At 35.3% G+C, this 13,405-nt stretch overlaps 1 protein-coding gene across 9 annotated transcripts in view; it reads left to right on the plus strand.

Annotated features, from left to right (window-relative positions):
* The window catches only part of LOC139142762 (kinesin-like protein KIF25), a 118,529-nt gene extending 105,124 nt beyond the window's left edge, over positions 1 to 13,405 (plus strand). The window contains exons 9-20 of one of the 9 annotated variants that reach the window (XM_070712869.1): positions 175 to 249; positions 2,118 to 2,276; positions 2,607 to 2,765; positions 2,929 to 3,128; positions 3,866 to 4,069; positions 4,705 to 4,860; positions 5,408 to 5,548; positions 5,959 to 6,051; positions 8,206 to 8,352; positions 10,199 to 10,264; positions 10,602 to 10,643; positions 11,737 to 13,395. In XM_070712869.1, coding sequence (XP_070568970.1) covers positions 175 to 249; positions 2,118 to 2,276; positions 2,607 to 2,765; positions 2,929 to 3,128; positions 3,866 to 4,069; positions 4,705 to 4,860; positions 5,408 to 5,548; positions 5,959 to 6,051; positions 8,206 to 8,352; positions 10,199 to 10,264; positions 10,602 to 10,643; positions 11,737 to 11,819 — 1,525 coding nt within the window. In that variant the 3' untranslated portion in view covers positions 11,820 to 13,395. Of the gene's footprint in view, positions 1 to 174; positions 250 to 2,117; positions 2,277 to 2,606; positions 2,766 to 2,928; positions 3,129 to 3,865; positions 4,070 to 4,704; positions 4,861 to 5,407; positions 5,549 to 5,958; positions 6,052 to 8,205; positions 8,353 to 10,198; positions 10,265 to 10,601; positions 10,644 to 11,736 lie in introns of all 9 variants that reach the window. The other 8 variants (XM_070712871.1, XM_070712874.1, XM_070712872.1 and 5 more) reach the window with 8 other exon arrangements.

Below are 13,405 nucleotides of genomic sequence, written 5' to 3' on the forward strand. Positions count from 1 at the left end.
ATATTTCTGAAGTTTTACTGATTTACTGGCCACGACTTTCTTAAAGTCAAAATTGTGAACAAGTATAGTATAACATATCTCATGATGAACGCCCTCATGATTCATAAGGTAAAATACTGTTGTTTTTATATGAGCCTTGGCTGACTGCTGAACTTCAGTACTTGTTTCTTACAGAGTATACTTTCCAAATGAGACTCAACAGTTGGTATTTGAGGAAGTGCAGCCATTGCTGACATCATTGTTAGATGGGTAAGTCTATACCAGAACTTCACCTGCATTGATAATGTTATGCATTGTGTTGAAAAATACTGGTGATGTAACAAAGTGTTTTAGTTTATTTATGTATTAAGTGAGTAAAGGAGATGGGGATATTGTAATGATCGTATTGAAATATAATGCAGTTGTCAATATTTCAAAATTTCTTTTCCTCCCGGATCATGATGTAGAATTTCAGAATGCCATGGTTTTTATGAAAGGGTATTTGTTTAATTTAGGCATGACTTGATGTGTACAAGGAACAATAAACAATATAGTTGTATGTGGGAAGCACATATTTAAACGTGTACTATCTGGGTTGGTAATTGGACTGGAAGATCCGTCACCAAGGCAGTCCTTGTTTAACCCTTTCACCGCCATGGTTTGAACCAATCCCATTGTTTTCTGTGGTAAAGTTGGACCTCTAGAGAGGGAAATGGGGGTTAAAGGGTTAAGGAGGAAGGGAACTGTAGGAATGCTTTGATGTCATGGATCTTCCATTCTGCATCACTCTAGTCAGGTTGATGTCCTGTGGATGCCCATGCGGTGTTTCACTTTTACTCATGTAAGCTGTTGTTTGCTCCCCAGGAAGTTGAGTGGTATCATATTAGGTCCAGTGACCAGGGGTAATAATAATTATAAAGCACCTTGAGCACTAGACTTGGTTCAAGTCGATGAATTTAAAAAAAATAAAATCATTTATAATAGTTTCTCTTGTGTCTCTCCTATTTCGTACAAACCTATCCGGAATTTGGCAGCTCACGCCAGGTTTTCCCAGCGATTGAATGCGTCACGTTTGAGTCTGCGCAGTAGTGAGTTAGTTTCTGCCGGATTCACCGACTTGGACTTCTTGCAAAGTACAGGCGGTGAGACGGACTGTGTACACAGTGACGTAGAGCAAAAACAAAATGATTGACAGCCCCCGCCGTTATTCTGGCCAATAAGAAGAAGAACCTCTGCATGCATTGAAAAGTTTGTTGTCATCTCCGTGCAAAGCTAGACATCGAGTACGTTTTATATCTGGGCGAATAATAGCATCAAGTTCGTACATCCACCACGTTTTACAACTGATCGGTCGACCACCGCTAATCATGCGAGATTACCAAAGAAAGCTTGTTGAGAGTTACATTGAGGGAAAAGATGTGTTCGTCTGCATACCAACTGGCAGCGGAAAATCACTGACATATGAAGTCGCTCCACATTGTTTTGATTTCCATCGCTTCGGGCACGTAAGAGAACAGGCTCCAACTGTAAGGACGGTGTCTTTTTCCATCCTTGAATAACCGGCAACGATTTTCGCATTTTGTAACATGGGCCCCACAAACAACACATATTTTCACGCGTTTTCGGTGATAAAACAGAGGTCGTGCTGACTTTTGTGGGAGTGATCGCACTCGACATTTTGTCAACAACGCCATGTGAGTTTTATGCACGTCTCGTTTGGGTCAATTGGTAACTCCTCCCAATGTGTAAAATTTAGTGATGTCATCTTATGAATAATATATGAGTAAAGAAAACGTCATCTCATGAATAATTTATAGCAACGCAAACCCTGCAAGAAAGCCAAGTCTGTGATTCCGGGTGAAACTCCGCTGTATAGCGTTCACTCCACTCATCCCATTCACCCTACTCATCGCGTCCACTCACGCGCGCGTTTCACATGAAAGCAAAATACAAATCATTGCGTTCACTCCACTCAAACATTCACAAATCACAGACTTGAACCAAGTCTACTTGAGCACATGTACTTGTGGATATGTGCGCAATATAAGAACCAATTATTATTATTATTATTATTATTATTACAATTATGCCATTGCTTTTTCTGATCATTGCTGAATATTCAAATCTTGACCTAACAGATACAATGTATGCATCATGGCGTATGGTCAGACTGGAAGTGGTAAGACTCACACTATGCTAGGACCACATTACATCGTTGGAAACTCACCTCACTATGGACCTAAAGAACCCAGTGAAAATGATGGAGTGGTTCCCAGAGCTGCGAGAGAACTCTTCAGGTTTGTATGGAGTTGGATTTATAGATATCTGTGCAACAAGTGAATAAACTTTCAAAGATTGTTTGTTTGGCTAATTTATTTTCACTCACTGTCAGATGGAACAGCATCAGGACATTCAAAGTGGGTGCCTTTACTGGTACACCTTGTTTGTGTTCTTCCAAACTTTGATGGAGGGACTGTGTTTTATCTACCACATATGAGTTGTATTATCCAATATGACAACCAGTTAGCAACTTTGTGACACATTTTCACTCATAAATATATTCATATTATCTTTACCCTGGCAGCTTCCCTTGAAATTTGATTTAATTTTGGTTTCTCATTTTACAGTTTAATAGCAGAGAAGCCAGCAGGATCTCACACAGTGGAGGTGTCAGTCTGTGAAGTCTACAACAACGACATCTATGATTTGCTGAGACCAGGATCAATGAAACATGGCGTTATCACAACCAATGAAGGAGCCAAAGATGTACCATCATTGACACAAAGGTAAGTTAAAGAAAAACAAAAGAATTTCTATCAGAAACTAGAGGGGCACAGATCATGAGATATTAACAAGCAGTGTAACTCACAGTCAATTCTTTGCTTAACTTAACCTCTATTCATACCAAATCGACTCAAATTTTGTTTGAATTTTAATTTTGTTTTCCAGGACAGTTAACAGTGCAGATGGGGTTGTGGAATTGGTACAGTATGGTATGGTTCATCGCTGCACAGATGCTACCCTGATCCATGAACATTCCAGTCGTTCTCACCTTGTTGTCACTCTAACCGTGACTTCACCTGTCACTGAAACACCACAGTCAACTCCAACTCCGTCCAGAACTGGATCACCTACCGATGTCTTTGCTGGTAAAAAACACTACTTTCATTAAAGTAAATGGATGGTGTGACGAGAAAAGATGCTTCAAATGTTGGCTGTTACAGAGTATTAATTCAGACTGGTAAATTCATTCCAACAAAAGACCAAGAATCTAAAGTCATGTTAAGGTCATGAAGATGGCAAATTGACACCAAAATATTCATTGCTCTGCACTGAATTGCCATTTTTTTTAATTTTAAGAGGAAAAATTTGCATTGGCCTGCAGTAAATCGTGAACTTCGAATACCACTGATCACCCAAATCATATAGTGCAAGTTTCCAAGTTACAATATCCATTAACAGAGAATACACTTTGGAACAGGAGATGACTGAAATACCACGATGTAAGGCCATCGAAATGACCTATTTAATAACACAAAGTTGAAATATCTAGGCTTGTGTGAGTTTTTACACACATGTGAGTTTATGCAGTGTAAGTTCAATGTACATTCAGGGATGGTTATCGTTTCATGTTCAAAATCGACATTTTACTAAAATTCCACAACTTGTAAGTTGTGAATAGATGACCATAATAATATGTTATTTTTCGTGATGAATGTGAAATTGTCCTGAATTTATTATTCACTATGTATGCAATCAATCAGTGACTCTGAAAGTTGAAGCAGTATGTGTTCTGTAGTATGCAGTTTCTGTAAGTTGCCCAATATTTTGATGACAATGGCAGCCTCAAACTAGAGGACTAATTCATTTGACACCATGTCTACAGTTCCACAGGGAATTCCACCGGGCAACAGAGAAAGACGACGTCAACTTCCCAATCCATTGGGCTCATCTTTCAACAGCAGCACTGGTAGCTTCAAAGGGGTCAGGTCAAGGTCACCTTCACCTTCAAGAATGGAGTACATGGGAAATGTACCTGTTGTAAAAACAAAGCTACAATTGGTCGACCTGGCTGGATCAGAGTGTGTTGGTATGTCTTGTTTTGCCAAGATCAAATGTCACTGCGGAAAAGTTTCCTTTTTCTGTCATCATGGCAACCAGATTGTGATCTATGTAAAACCCTTTGAAAGACCACATTTATTGATGTTTTCTTTCCAAGAGAGTTTCTACCTAATGCTGTTTATTCATTGTTTTTTTTGTTGTTGTTTTAGGGGTTAGGTCTTTAACGTATGGTCAAAGCAATTCAGTTTTGTTCCCACTTGAATATCAAATTTCATCAAAAAACTGAACCTTTCCATTGCTTGTTGTAAGCCATTACACCACTGAGATTAGTATTTCTCCACTGTTTACGATGGAGAAGTTTGTTTATTGTCAATAGAGATGGAGTGAAACTATTTAATCACATATTGAGTCATCTTTAATACTATAACTTATACAGATAAAAATAAAGGCTGAAATATTTCATGAAATAGTCTGCTTATCCAATTATTTCAGTTTAGAAGGTAGCTGACAGCATACTCAGTTCCTTAGACCAGTGTTAGGAATAGGTTATGCATCAAGTTGGCCATTTTAACTTCGCATATGACAAAAAGATAAAAGTTTAGCAAGATGTTTCAACTCTGATCACATCAAGTAATGAAATTCTCCTTTGTATTCTGTGTACAGGTATGTCTGGTGTTACACGGGTTGCACTCAGAGAAACACAGTTCATCAATAAGAGTCTCTGTGCCTTAGCAGATGTATTGGGTGCACTGGCTGAACATAGACCCCATGTACCCTACCGGAATAGTAGACTCACCCATCTGCTTCAGGACTCCATTGGTAAGGGAATATTTGATTTTGGAAAAGGATTTTAGCATTTAATTTGTTGTTGGCATATTTTATTCAACAAGTGTCCACATTTTTGCTGTACATCAGAAAAGTTATCAGTCCTTGTTTTTCCTCGGATACCAGAAATGAAAGAAAAGTCACTGCTTTGGTCATCATATTTTCAAACAGCTCGAGATTTTAGTGATTTTGAATGTATACAATGCAGAAATCAGTATCTACAAGTATAGTAGTGATACTCTGTAGTTTTCAGATTTTTGTGATAAATGTAGCAGCTATGTTCAGCTTAAAATTTGAGACACTTGGTTCTGGATATCATACTTCTAGAAATTGCATTCATCATTAGTCTTAGTGAAAAAGAAAATATATGCTCTTGTATTTCTTTAATGAGCTGACATTTCTTATCAGTGAATAATAGTGCAGTGCTGTTGTAAAATTTCAAACAGTGACAAAGAAGATTAATGTCTGTACACATTACACATTATATATACAGAATAGGTAGTGATTATGATTGACTTTTCTGACATTTTGTTACATGTAGGTGGTGATTCCAAGCTATTGGTCATGCTGTGTGTATCACCAGCACAGCGCTATATCACAGAATCACTGCAGTCTCTGGGTTTTGGTAGCAGAGCTAGACAGGTAGCTAGGGGACCCATCAAGAAAAGACCCCCTATGCCAGGTATGTTTTTGTAATCTAACAACATTGGTGGTTTGTGTTTTTATTTTAATTTAAACAGGATGGAGAAAGGTTGACTTGAAGAATAAAACATTTGCGTCAGTGATCATTACTGTTTGAATGTTGTTGTTCAGTGATAAAGTTAAAACATTGCTCAAAAGTTCATGATATTATGTAACTTTTACAACATACTTAAACTTCTATATTACAGCTCTTTATACACAATCAATATTTTTCATATTTTTAATCATCTTCTCTATCAAACTTTTATGACATTTTCTAATTTTCTTTCACACTCTCGTAAAGTTCAATTCAAATTTTCTGTCAGTAAAATTTCATGTAAGATAATCTTGATAACCCATTTCTGTAATGTCATCTATATAAACATGTACTGACTGCTTTTACCTCAACAGTAGGTCCACCTACCTCTGAGGAGTCTGGTTTCTGGAATGTCACCTCCGAAAGAAAGCCCCCACCATCACCCTCCCCCTCCAGGGTTAAGACAAGTATGAAACAATTCCTGTCCAAAATCTTGCCGCCAAGCACTGAGTATTTGATTTGCCGACACTAGATTGTCTTCCACTTTGTGCTTTCAGCCAAACAAGAACCATTCTTTGTCTTCCCTTTCAGACATCTTTATGCAAGCCATTTTGTGTTTGGAATTCATGATTTTACCCATAAGTTTTTTGCAGCATCACACGACATCAATGCCTGTGAACACAGCAAACTTGTTAAAGCTCATAAGGTCGTGAAAACTTAAAAAAGGGATAATTCTCAATGAGAACTTAAATACACTATATCAATCATATTTGAGTGATTTTAATTTGCATGCAGAATCTGCCTTGGAGACAGATATTTCAAATTGTCATGATACTTTTCTGATCAACCACTTGTGTGGACTCATATTGAAGACCCGGAACAAATACAGTTTGTCCTGTCTCATTTTTACGAAAATTAGAAATTTAATTTTTCTCTATACTGTTAATACAGGGTGTAGCAGACATCTTTGAATTTCAAATATTCTTAAATTTTGGGTAATTCTCTAATTTCAAAATGTGCACATTGACTTCTGATTTTTATTCATGAGTATAAAAGAGACTGGTTTGAATTTTCTTTGAAAATCTTTGCAAATGTTCAAAAATTCTCTTTAAAAGCAGGTATTACTGTAATAGTTTCAGTACTTATCATCACAGATGGATCTTAAAGTAAAATGGGAGAATCATGAATTCCAGTGCACAGAGATTGGTTTATTTCATTAACAGTAGATCTCTACTCGCATCGGTGGTGGTTTTATCTCACTGTGTTCTCTGCTGCAGGTGATATTTCTCATTTCAACGTGGTCTGCATATTATTTGTTCTTCTCTACACGCTGTCACCTCAACCAATATTGTGCCTTTCTACATACCTTTCATTTCAGGTTACACTGTACACTTAATTTTACATTTTATACAATATTTGATGGAAATCGCATTTAGATCACTCAGATAAATGTGATTAAAATACATTAAAGAATCTTGAAGAAGTGAAAGATTTTTGCCATTTTCTGAATCTGAAATATTTGAAAATGAGAATTTATTCTTACTCTCTGCAGTGCTGTATGTTCTTATATCTGACACTGCAAACTAACAAACATTCTGATTGCAGCATGTTTTTAACTTTCATGGTTTAACCCTTTGAGTGCTGTAATTTTTTCTCACCAAAATTTAACATTTTACAGAGTTTTATGGAATTTTCTGTAAATTTTATTATAGTTTTGGACCGAATGGATATCACATTTCATTGGCTACAGTTTTTTTATCAAAATTTTGGCAAAAATCTAGAAAAAAATTATGGGGTATATTTTATAAAAGTGACAAAAAAATTGACTTTTGCACTAAAAGGGTTAACATCTACCTCTGAATCTGTGTTGGAAAAACTTCTATGTGTGTGTTTTAAACTCTGTGTATAATTAAATTCCATCATGATCAGACCAGAAACGTAACTCTTGCTGGAATATAGCAATTTTTTTAAAAATTTCTATCAAGCTTGTGATCATTCAGAATGTATGTTCCTAGGCAGAATGCAGTTGTATGACTGAGACTGACAATAAGGAAAATAAACCAAATAGTTTTCAACAAATTATGGAAGCGGGAAAGGTCCTACCACCAAAATGCACTGTGGGTAAATAAGGTAGCAACACTTAGTGGGTTTGGCAAGATGGTTGCAATGCATCATGGGTTATGTAGAGTGGCAAGATTGCACTATGGGTAGTTTTGGAGTGGCAGCAATGCAATATGGGTAGCAGAGGGTACAAGCAGAGAGCAGAAATTTCTCATTCATCACTCAGTTTGTAGACTCACATACCGGTATATTACAATAACAAGAAAGAAGTCAACTTTTATGTAAACCAGAAAACACAATCATAAAACAGGATACCCACCAAACAAAAAATACAACAGCAAAATTTACCTGTTCTGAAAGAACTTTCTGAAACTTGAGTAGATTTGTTCAGTTTGTTAACCATAATTTGTCAAGCTAAAAATAAATAATTCTCCCACCATTTGATTTATTGAAACATTTTTTCACTTGTTTGTGTTAAAATCACAACAACTTTCCTCTGTTAATGTGAAATATTCATTCTTTTATCTGCTTGTTTACTTTTCATTTCAACTTCACTTCAGGTGACGGTGGTCTAGTGAGTCCCACCACTGACAAACGACGTCCTTTCTCACAACGTCAGAGAGATCGGGCTTTAAGTACAAGTCTTAGTGCTAGCATAAGTGACAGCACGCCACCTCAGTCACCCAGACAATCACCTAGAGTTTCAAGTATGACATCTAACAACTTCTCATCCCATTATGTGTCAGCTTTCTATGCTAAACAGTAAAGGTGTTTTATGCAATATGCTGCGTAACAAGCTTTGTGTTTCCTACGTGTAGTATTCTAGTCACCCTCTGTTGCGATACATTATGCAGTAGTTTGCTGTGCTGTGTAAATGCCTTGCAATTGTTGCCGTGACTTTCTCATAATTTGTTTGCTTTTCTTAGGTACTGTAACTTTAAACATACTATTATCTTTGAAGTTAACCGTGTTTACTGATACTAATCCGACCCTCCAACCCGAGGACAAGTCCATTCCTTGCCCTTTCACATTCCACATCTTTCAAAATCTGTGTGGTTTGAATTCCCAGTCCCAGCCTCCTCTGATATTTCTAATTATTTCTTAATGTTTTTTTTTTCCATCTGATGTCATTTATTCTACTCCATCTTTGTCATCATTTCCATCCTTTTCAACTTTATACAATTCTGCTCTCTCTGGCACAAGTCTTTCCTAATTCACCAACAACAAAAATCTCAAATAGTTCAAAATCTGAGGGAAGTGACATGTGCTCTCCTGAAGTATATTCAAACCACGACCAAATAGAAAAGGCAGGGAATTTTGCATAGAATGCCCCTCACAGCTGATCCTCCTACCCCTATGTCAAATGGAATGTCTTCATGATTGATAGATTTAGATGTGTAGTTCAAGCTCAGTCTTAGAGAGTTCAAGCTAATGCTTGTAATAAAGTTGGTTTCCTCTAACAACATTGCCAAGTATACCAATAACAGGATTTGCTACATTATTCTATGGTAGTGTTATTTTAATCCTGTGCTGCAATTTACAATAATATGTGCAAATAATGTTATTTGTCTGTCATATGTGCATTACTATATGAAATTTAAATGAGAAAAGGCAACATTGTCAGGTTCCAAATCAAGGGTTACCTATCATTTAGGAAATTTTGGATGAAATTTATTGTTGTTTGAAGTGAGCCTGAAAATGACTGGTGTCTGAGTTGGAAAAATGTTTGACCACAAAAATTGATGTATCTGAGAAATATGTTTTAATTCTGCTGAAAAAACAAATGTAGCTTTGATGGATTAATTTTACTCAAATTTATAACTCATCCAGTGACTACTTTAAACATTTGAGGCAAATAGAACTGATATCAATGCACAAGCCACATTCTTCGAATAATTATGCAAATCACAAATCACAGTCACCTCATTGGTCAGATTACTTTAATAATCACGTGATTCACATCGTATTATGCAAATCCCTCAGATTAGTCTGACTATTCAAAACATGTTTCATGCATTTATTCAGTGAGGAAGCCATGATTCTCAATCAATAAATAATTCTACTGTCCATAATCTATCATGTAATTCCAGAATACTATGAAAAGATTTCAAAAGATTGTAACTAATTCAATAGTTGTTTATGTAATTGAGCAATCACAAATCGAATTTTCCTTCATATTCAAACTCTGAATTGACTTTTTTGTTACAATATGATAAGTCATGAAAAGGACATCATCCACTCCTATTTTGAACAGTAAATTGTGTCAGTAAATTGTATCATACTTATATGCTGACAGCACTTCTGAAGACTTAACAATAGCAATGGTGACTGCCTTTGAAATAAATCCTAATGTATTAGAATAATTCTGCCAAAGCTGATAAACCTGGCTTGTGCAGTCAGACATTCAGTGCAATGATTGTTGCATCACTCAAAGTGTACACAGTCACTTGTACTACAGATACCATGGTAGGTATATTGCACATTAGTACTACTCACATTTCATCTAATGTTAAAAGGATCTGTCTAATGATGTCATCCATTCATATTTCATAGCATCATTGGATTTGGGATCAACATCACCTGGCAAGGGAAAAGGAACATCATCCAGGGGAATTCCATGTAAGGTTATTTTTTAAATCACATAACTTCTGTGGCAAGCAACTAGGAATAGATTAGTCTGTTTGTGATATGTGAAATTTAGCAATACTCTTCTATTATTTCATAATTATCAATACAATGATCACATCCACATGACCATCAAGTCACATAAACTTAAAGTCGACATCAAATTTGAAAAGTGTTTTTGCTCATATAATGTAACTTGCTTTCATCCAAGCAAGCGTACTCAAGACATATCCATTTCATTTATTTTGACATTTTTTGTTTGATATGACAATTTGACCATTTCAAAACGTGTTATGTTTTTGAGTAATGAGTGATTCATTTTCATCTGTAGCACTCATACCACAAGCTGAATCTTGGTCATCTAAAAGCCGAGGTAATCCTATCTGTATCATAATCAATGTCTGCTAGTCAACGTCTGCTTTGCGAAAATCTTACCTGCATTGCAAAACACATACTCAATGACACTGAAGCACACCCATGGCTTGCTTTGCATCCACTTGGCACTGTTAGGGCGCCCTCTTGTGATGGCTCTGGGCAAAGCCTTTTACACAGACACTGTAACTCAAGTAGCATAGAGTTGCTGTGCATTGTTGATTAATAAACACACAAGTGACGGTTTTTTGCCATTTATTTTGGTGTTACGGTAGCAGAATAGCCATGAAAGTATACAGTATAATATATGTGACTATGGTAGAATGAGCCTTGGGGACAGATACTCTTGACCTTTTCTGTTTCAGACTACCACTTGTTGTGGGGGCTCATTGTGAAGCTCATGGACTAAATAACATTTTCGCCAGCTTATTTTTGAGAAAATCAATGAATTTATTTTACCTCATAGAATTAATAAATGCATGGTGGCCATTTTGAATTTCAAGTAACTGTAAATATTGGGCAGTTTGTTTTTCTTGTACCAAATTTTGCACGGTGACCCCTGATTTTTATGCGGAACTTCAAAAAGGAATGGTTGAAAGTTTCCCCAAGGAAAGTGAGCAAAAGTGAAAGTCCTTTGATTTCGAGGCACATACTACCTTAACATGTCATCAGTCTTCTTGTTTTTGGAATGATTTTTGTATTAACATCACGTTACTTACAACCCGTCTTGCCTGCACAGATTAACTGAAGTTTTTCATCATTCTGTCATGGTATGCTTAGAAAACCTGGTATGGCTATTGAAATTAAAAGTATATAGAATATCGTTAAATACTTTAATTTCTAGACTGTTTTGCAAAAAATTATTGTTCATGACAAGTCAGTACCAGGTTGTGAACATTTTTCATGGACTGTTGAAACAGTCGATCATGTAGATGTATATTTGCTTCAATTTATAATACTGGATGGTACTTCTGTAATTCTACAGAAAAATAATTCCTGTGATGACAGTTTACATTGGAAAAGAAAAGGCATTTGGATAAGAAAATGTATATTTGAAGTATTTATCAATTTAAATATCTCTTCTCAACTTTCAGCTTCACCTAGCTTGGAACAGTTGAACCAGAGTGGAAGAAACTCACCACGGACCAGAATGTCATCATATAGTGATAGAAGATAAATGTTGAGAAACTAGGAAAAATGAATGTGTTTTGAATATCTGTAACACCAGTACAGTGACACAGTATTATTGAGTGTGCCTTGTTCTCTATAAATGGGTCTAGATTTGCAAATTATTAAATGAACAGCATTCATAGCCATCCTAAAAATATGCAATTATTTCAGAATAATGCGGAAAATAAAGGATATCGGCTAAAATTTTCCAGGTTGTTTGTAAGGTCTAACAATAACATGAGAATTCTGTCCAAGTGATAATTTTATGTAAGTCTTCTCATTTTGGCATATTGCAATTTATGGAATTTTAAAAGAATTATTTTTGTACTCAATGGATATTGCAATGAAGATAGAATCAAATCATTAATTCAGTGTATTTATTATGCGTGCGTCACTCTCTTTAAAATAATCCATGCAATTACAAAGGATCTAGGAAGATCGAAAGCAATTTCAAATTTTATGTGTAAAGCTCTTTGGTAAGAAATTGTTAAATGATTAGTCATAAATTCCTCCGTCATCAGCAGTGAATTATGGATGTTCAAAGACCATTACTCAACATAGCATGTCTGTTAGGTATTCCTTATTTTGACTGTTGTTTTGACTTTTTGTGGTTTCGATTATTTTTATTCTCAAATGAGTGTTGTTGTTGTTTTTCCTTTTCCTTGTAGACCAAGATTGATCAGATCCAGTCAATCAAAGTAAACTCCCTTTTGAAGTCTGCTTCCCTTCAGGAAGTCTGATTTTTTCTATCATTGTTCTACTTGATTGAAAGGCATTATTTAATAATGAGAATGGATTATACTAGTCCTAGATGTATCCAATGTACATGTGTGATCATTATTATAGAATTGTTAAATTATTTAATACAAAAGGCACATAATTATGCGGATGATACTGTGATATTAGTATTTTAACATCTCTTTTTAATTTAATCATAGAACAATTTTCATCTAGTGTTTGTATGTGTGTTCCTAGTAAATTTCAACATTATGTATTTGCTACATAATACATAAAGCATCCCTCCATGACTTTAGATACTCTGTACCTACAATTTATAAATATTGTATCTACAATTTATATACATTGTATTATATATCATATACAATGTAAAGATGGTATAATTACCATATATAGTAGTAATTGTACACCAGCCACAGTATACTTAAAACAGTGTACTTACAATGTATCATCTACAATGTGTTAAACCAAAAGGTATTTTCTTTCCTTTGTATTATTGTTGTATAACTTTTTGTGTATGAACTTTGTTATTTTTAGTACTTTTATACATGTGTTTGTTAACACAATTGGATAGCAAAAAACCAGGCACAAAACTGAAGCTATGTATATTTTTTATCAACATCAATGTGTGAAATGTGCATTTATTTATTTTTTATGATTAGTCATGGTAATTTCCTGATTTTGAAGTTGATTATACAGTTTTAACGAATTAGAACCCAGCAGTTTTTTGTCAATTAAAACAGGACAATATATAAGTATTTATGATTCAAAACAGGTTTTTTGTAATCGCAGGGTGTAAATTATTCTAAAAAATGAAAGTAGTAATAAAAGATGTAATGATTTCAAACAATGGTT

The sequence above is a fragment of the Ptychodera flava genome, chromosome 10 (assembly GCF_041260155.1).
Source record: "Ptychodera flava strain L36383 chromosome 10, AS_Pfla_20210202, whole genome shotgun sequence".
NCBI classification, from domain to species: Eukaryota; Metazoa; Hemichordata; class Enteropneusta; family Ptychoderidae; genus Ptychodera; species Ptychodera flava.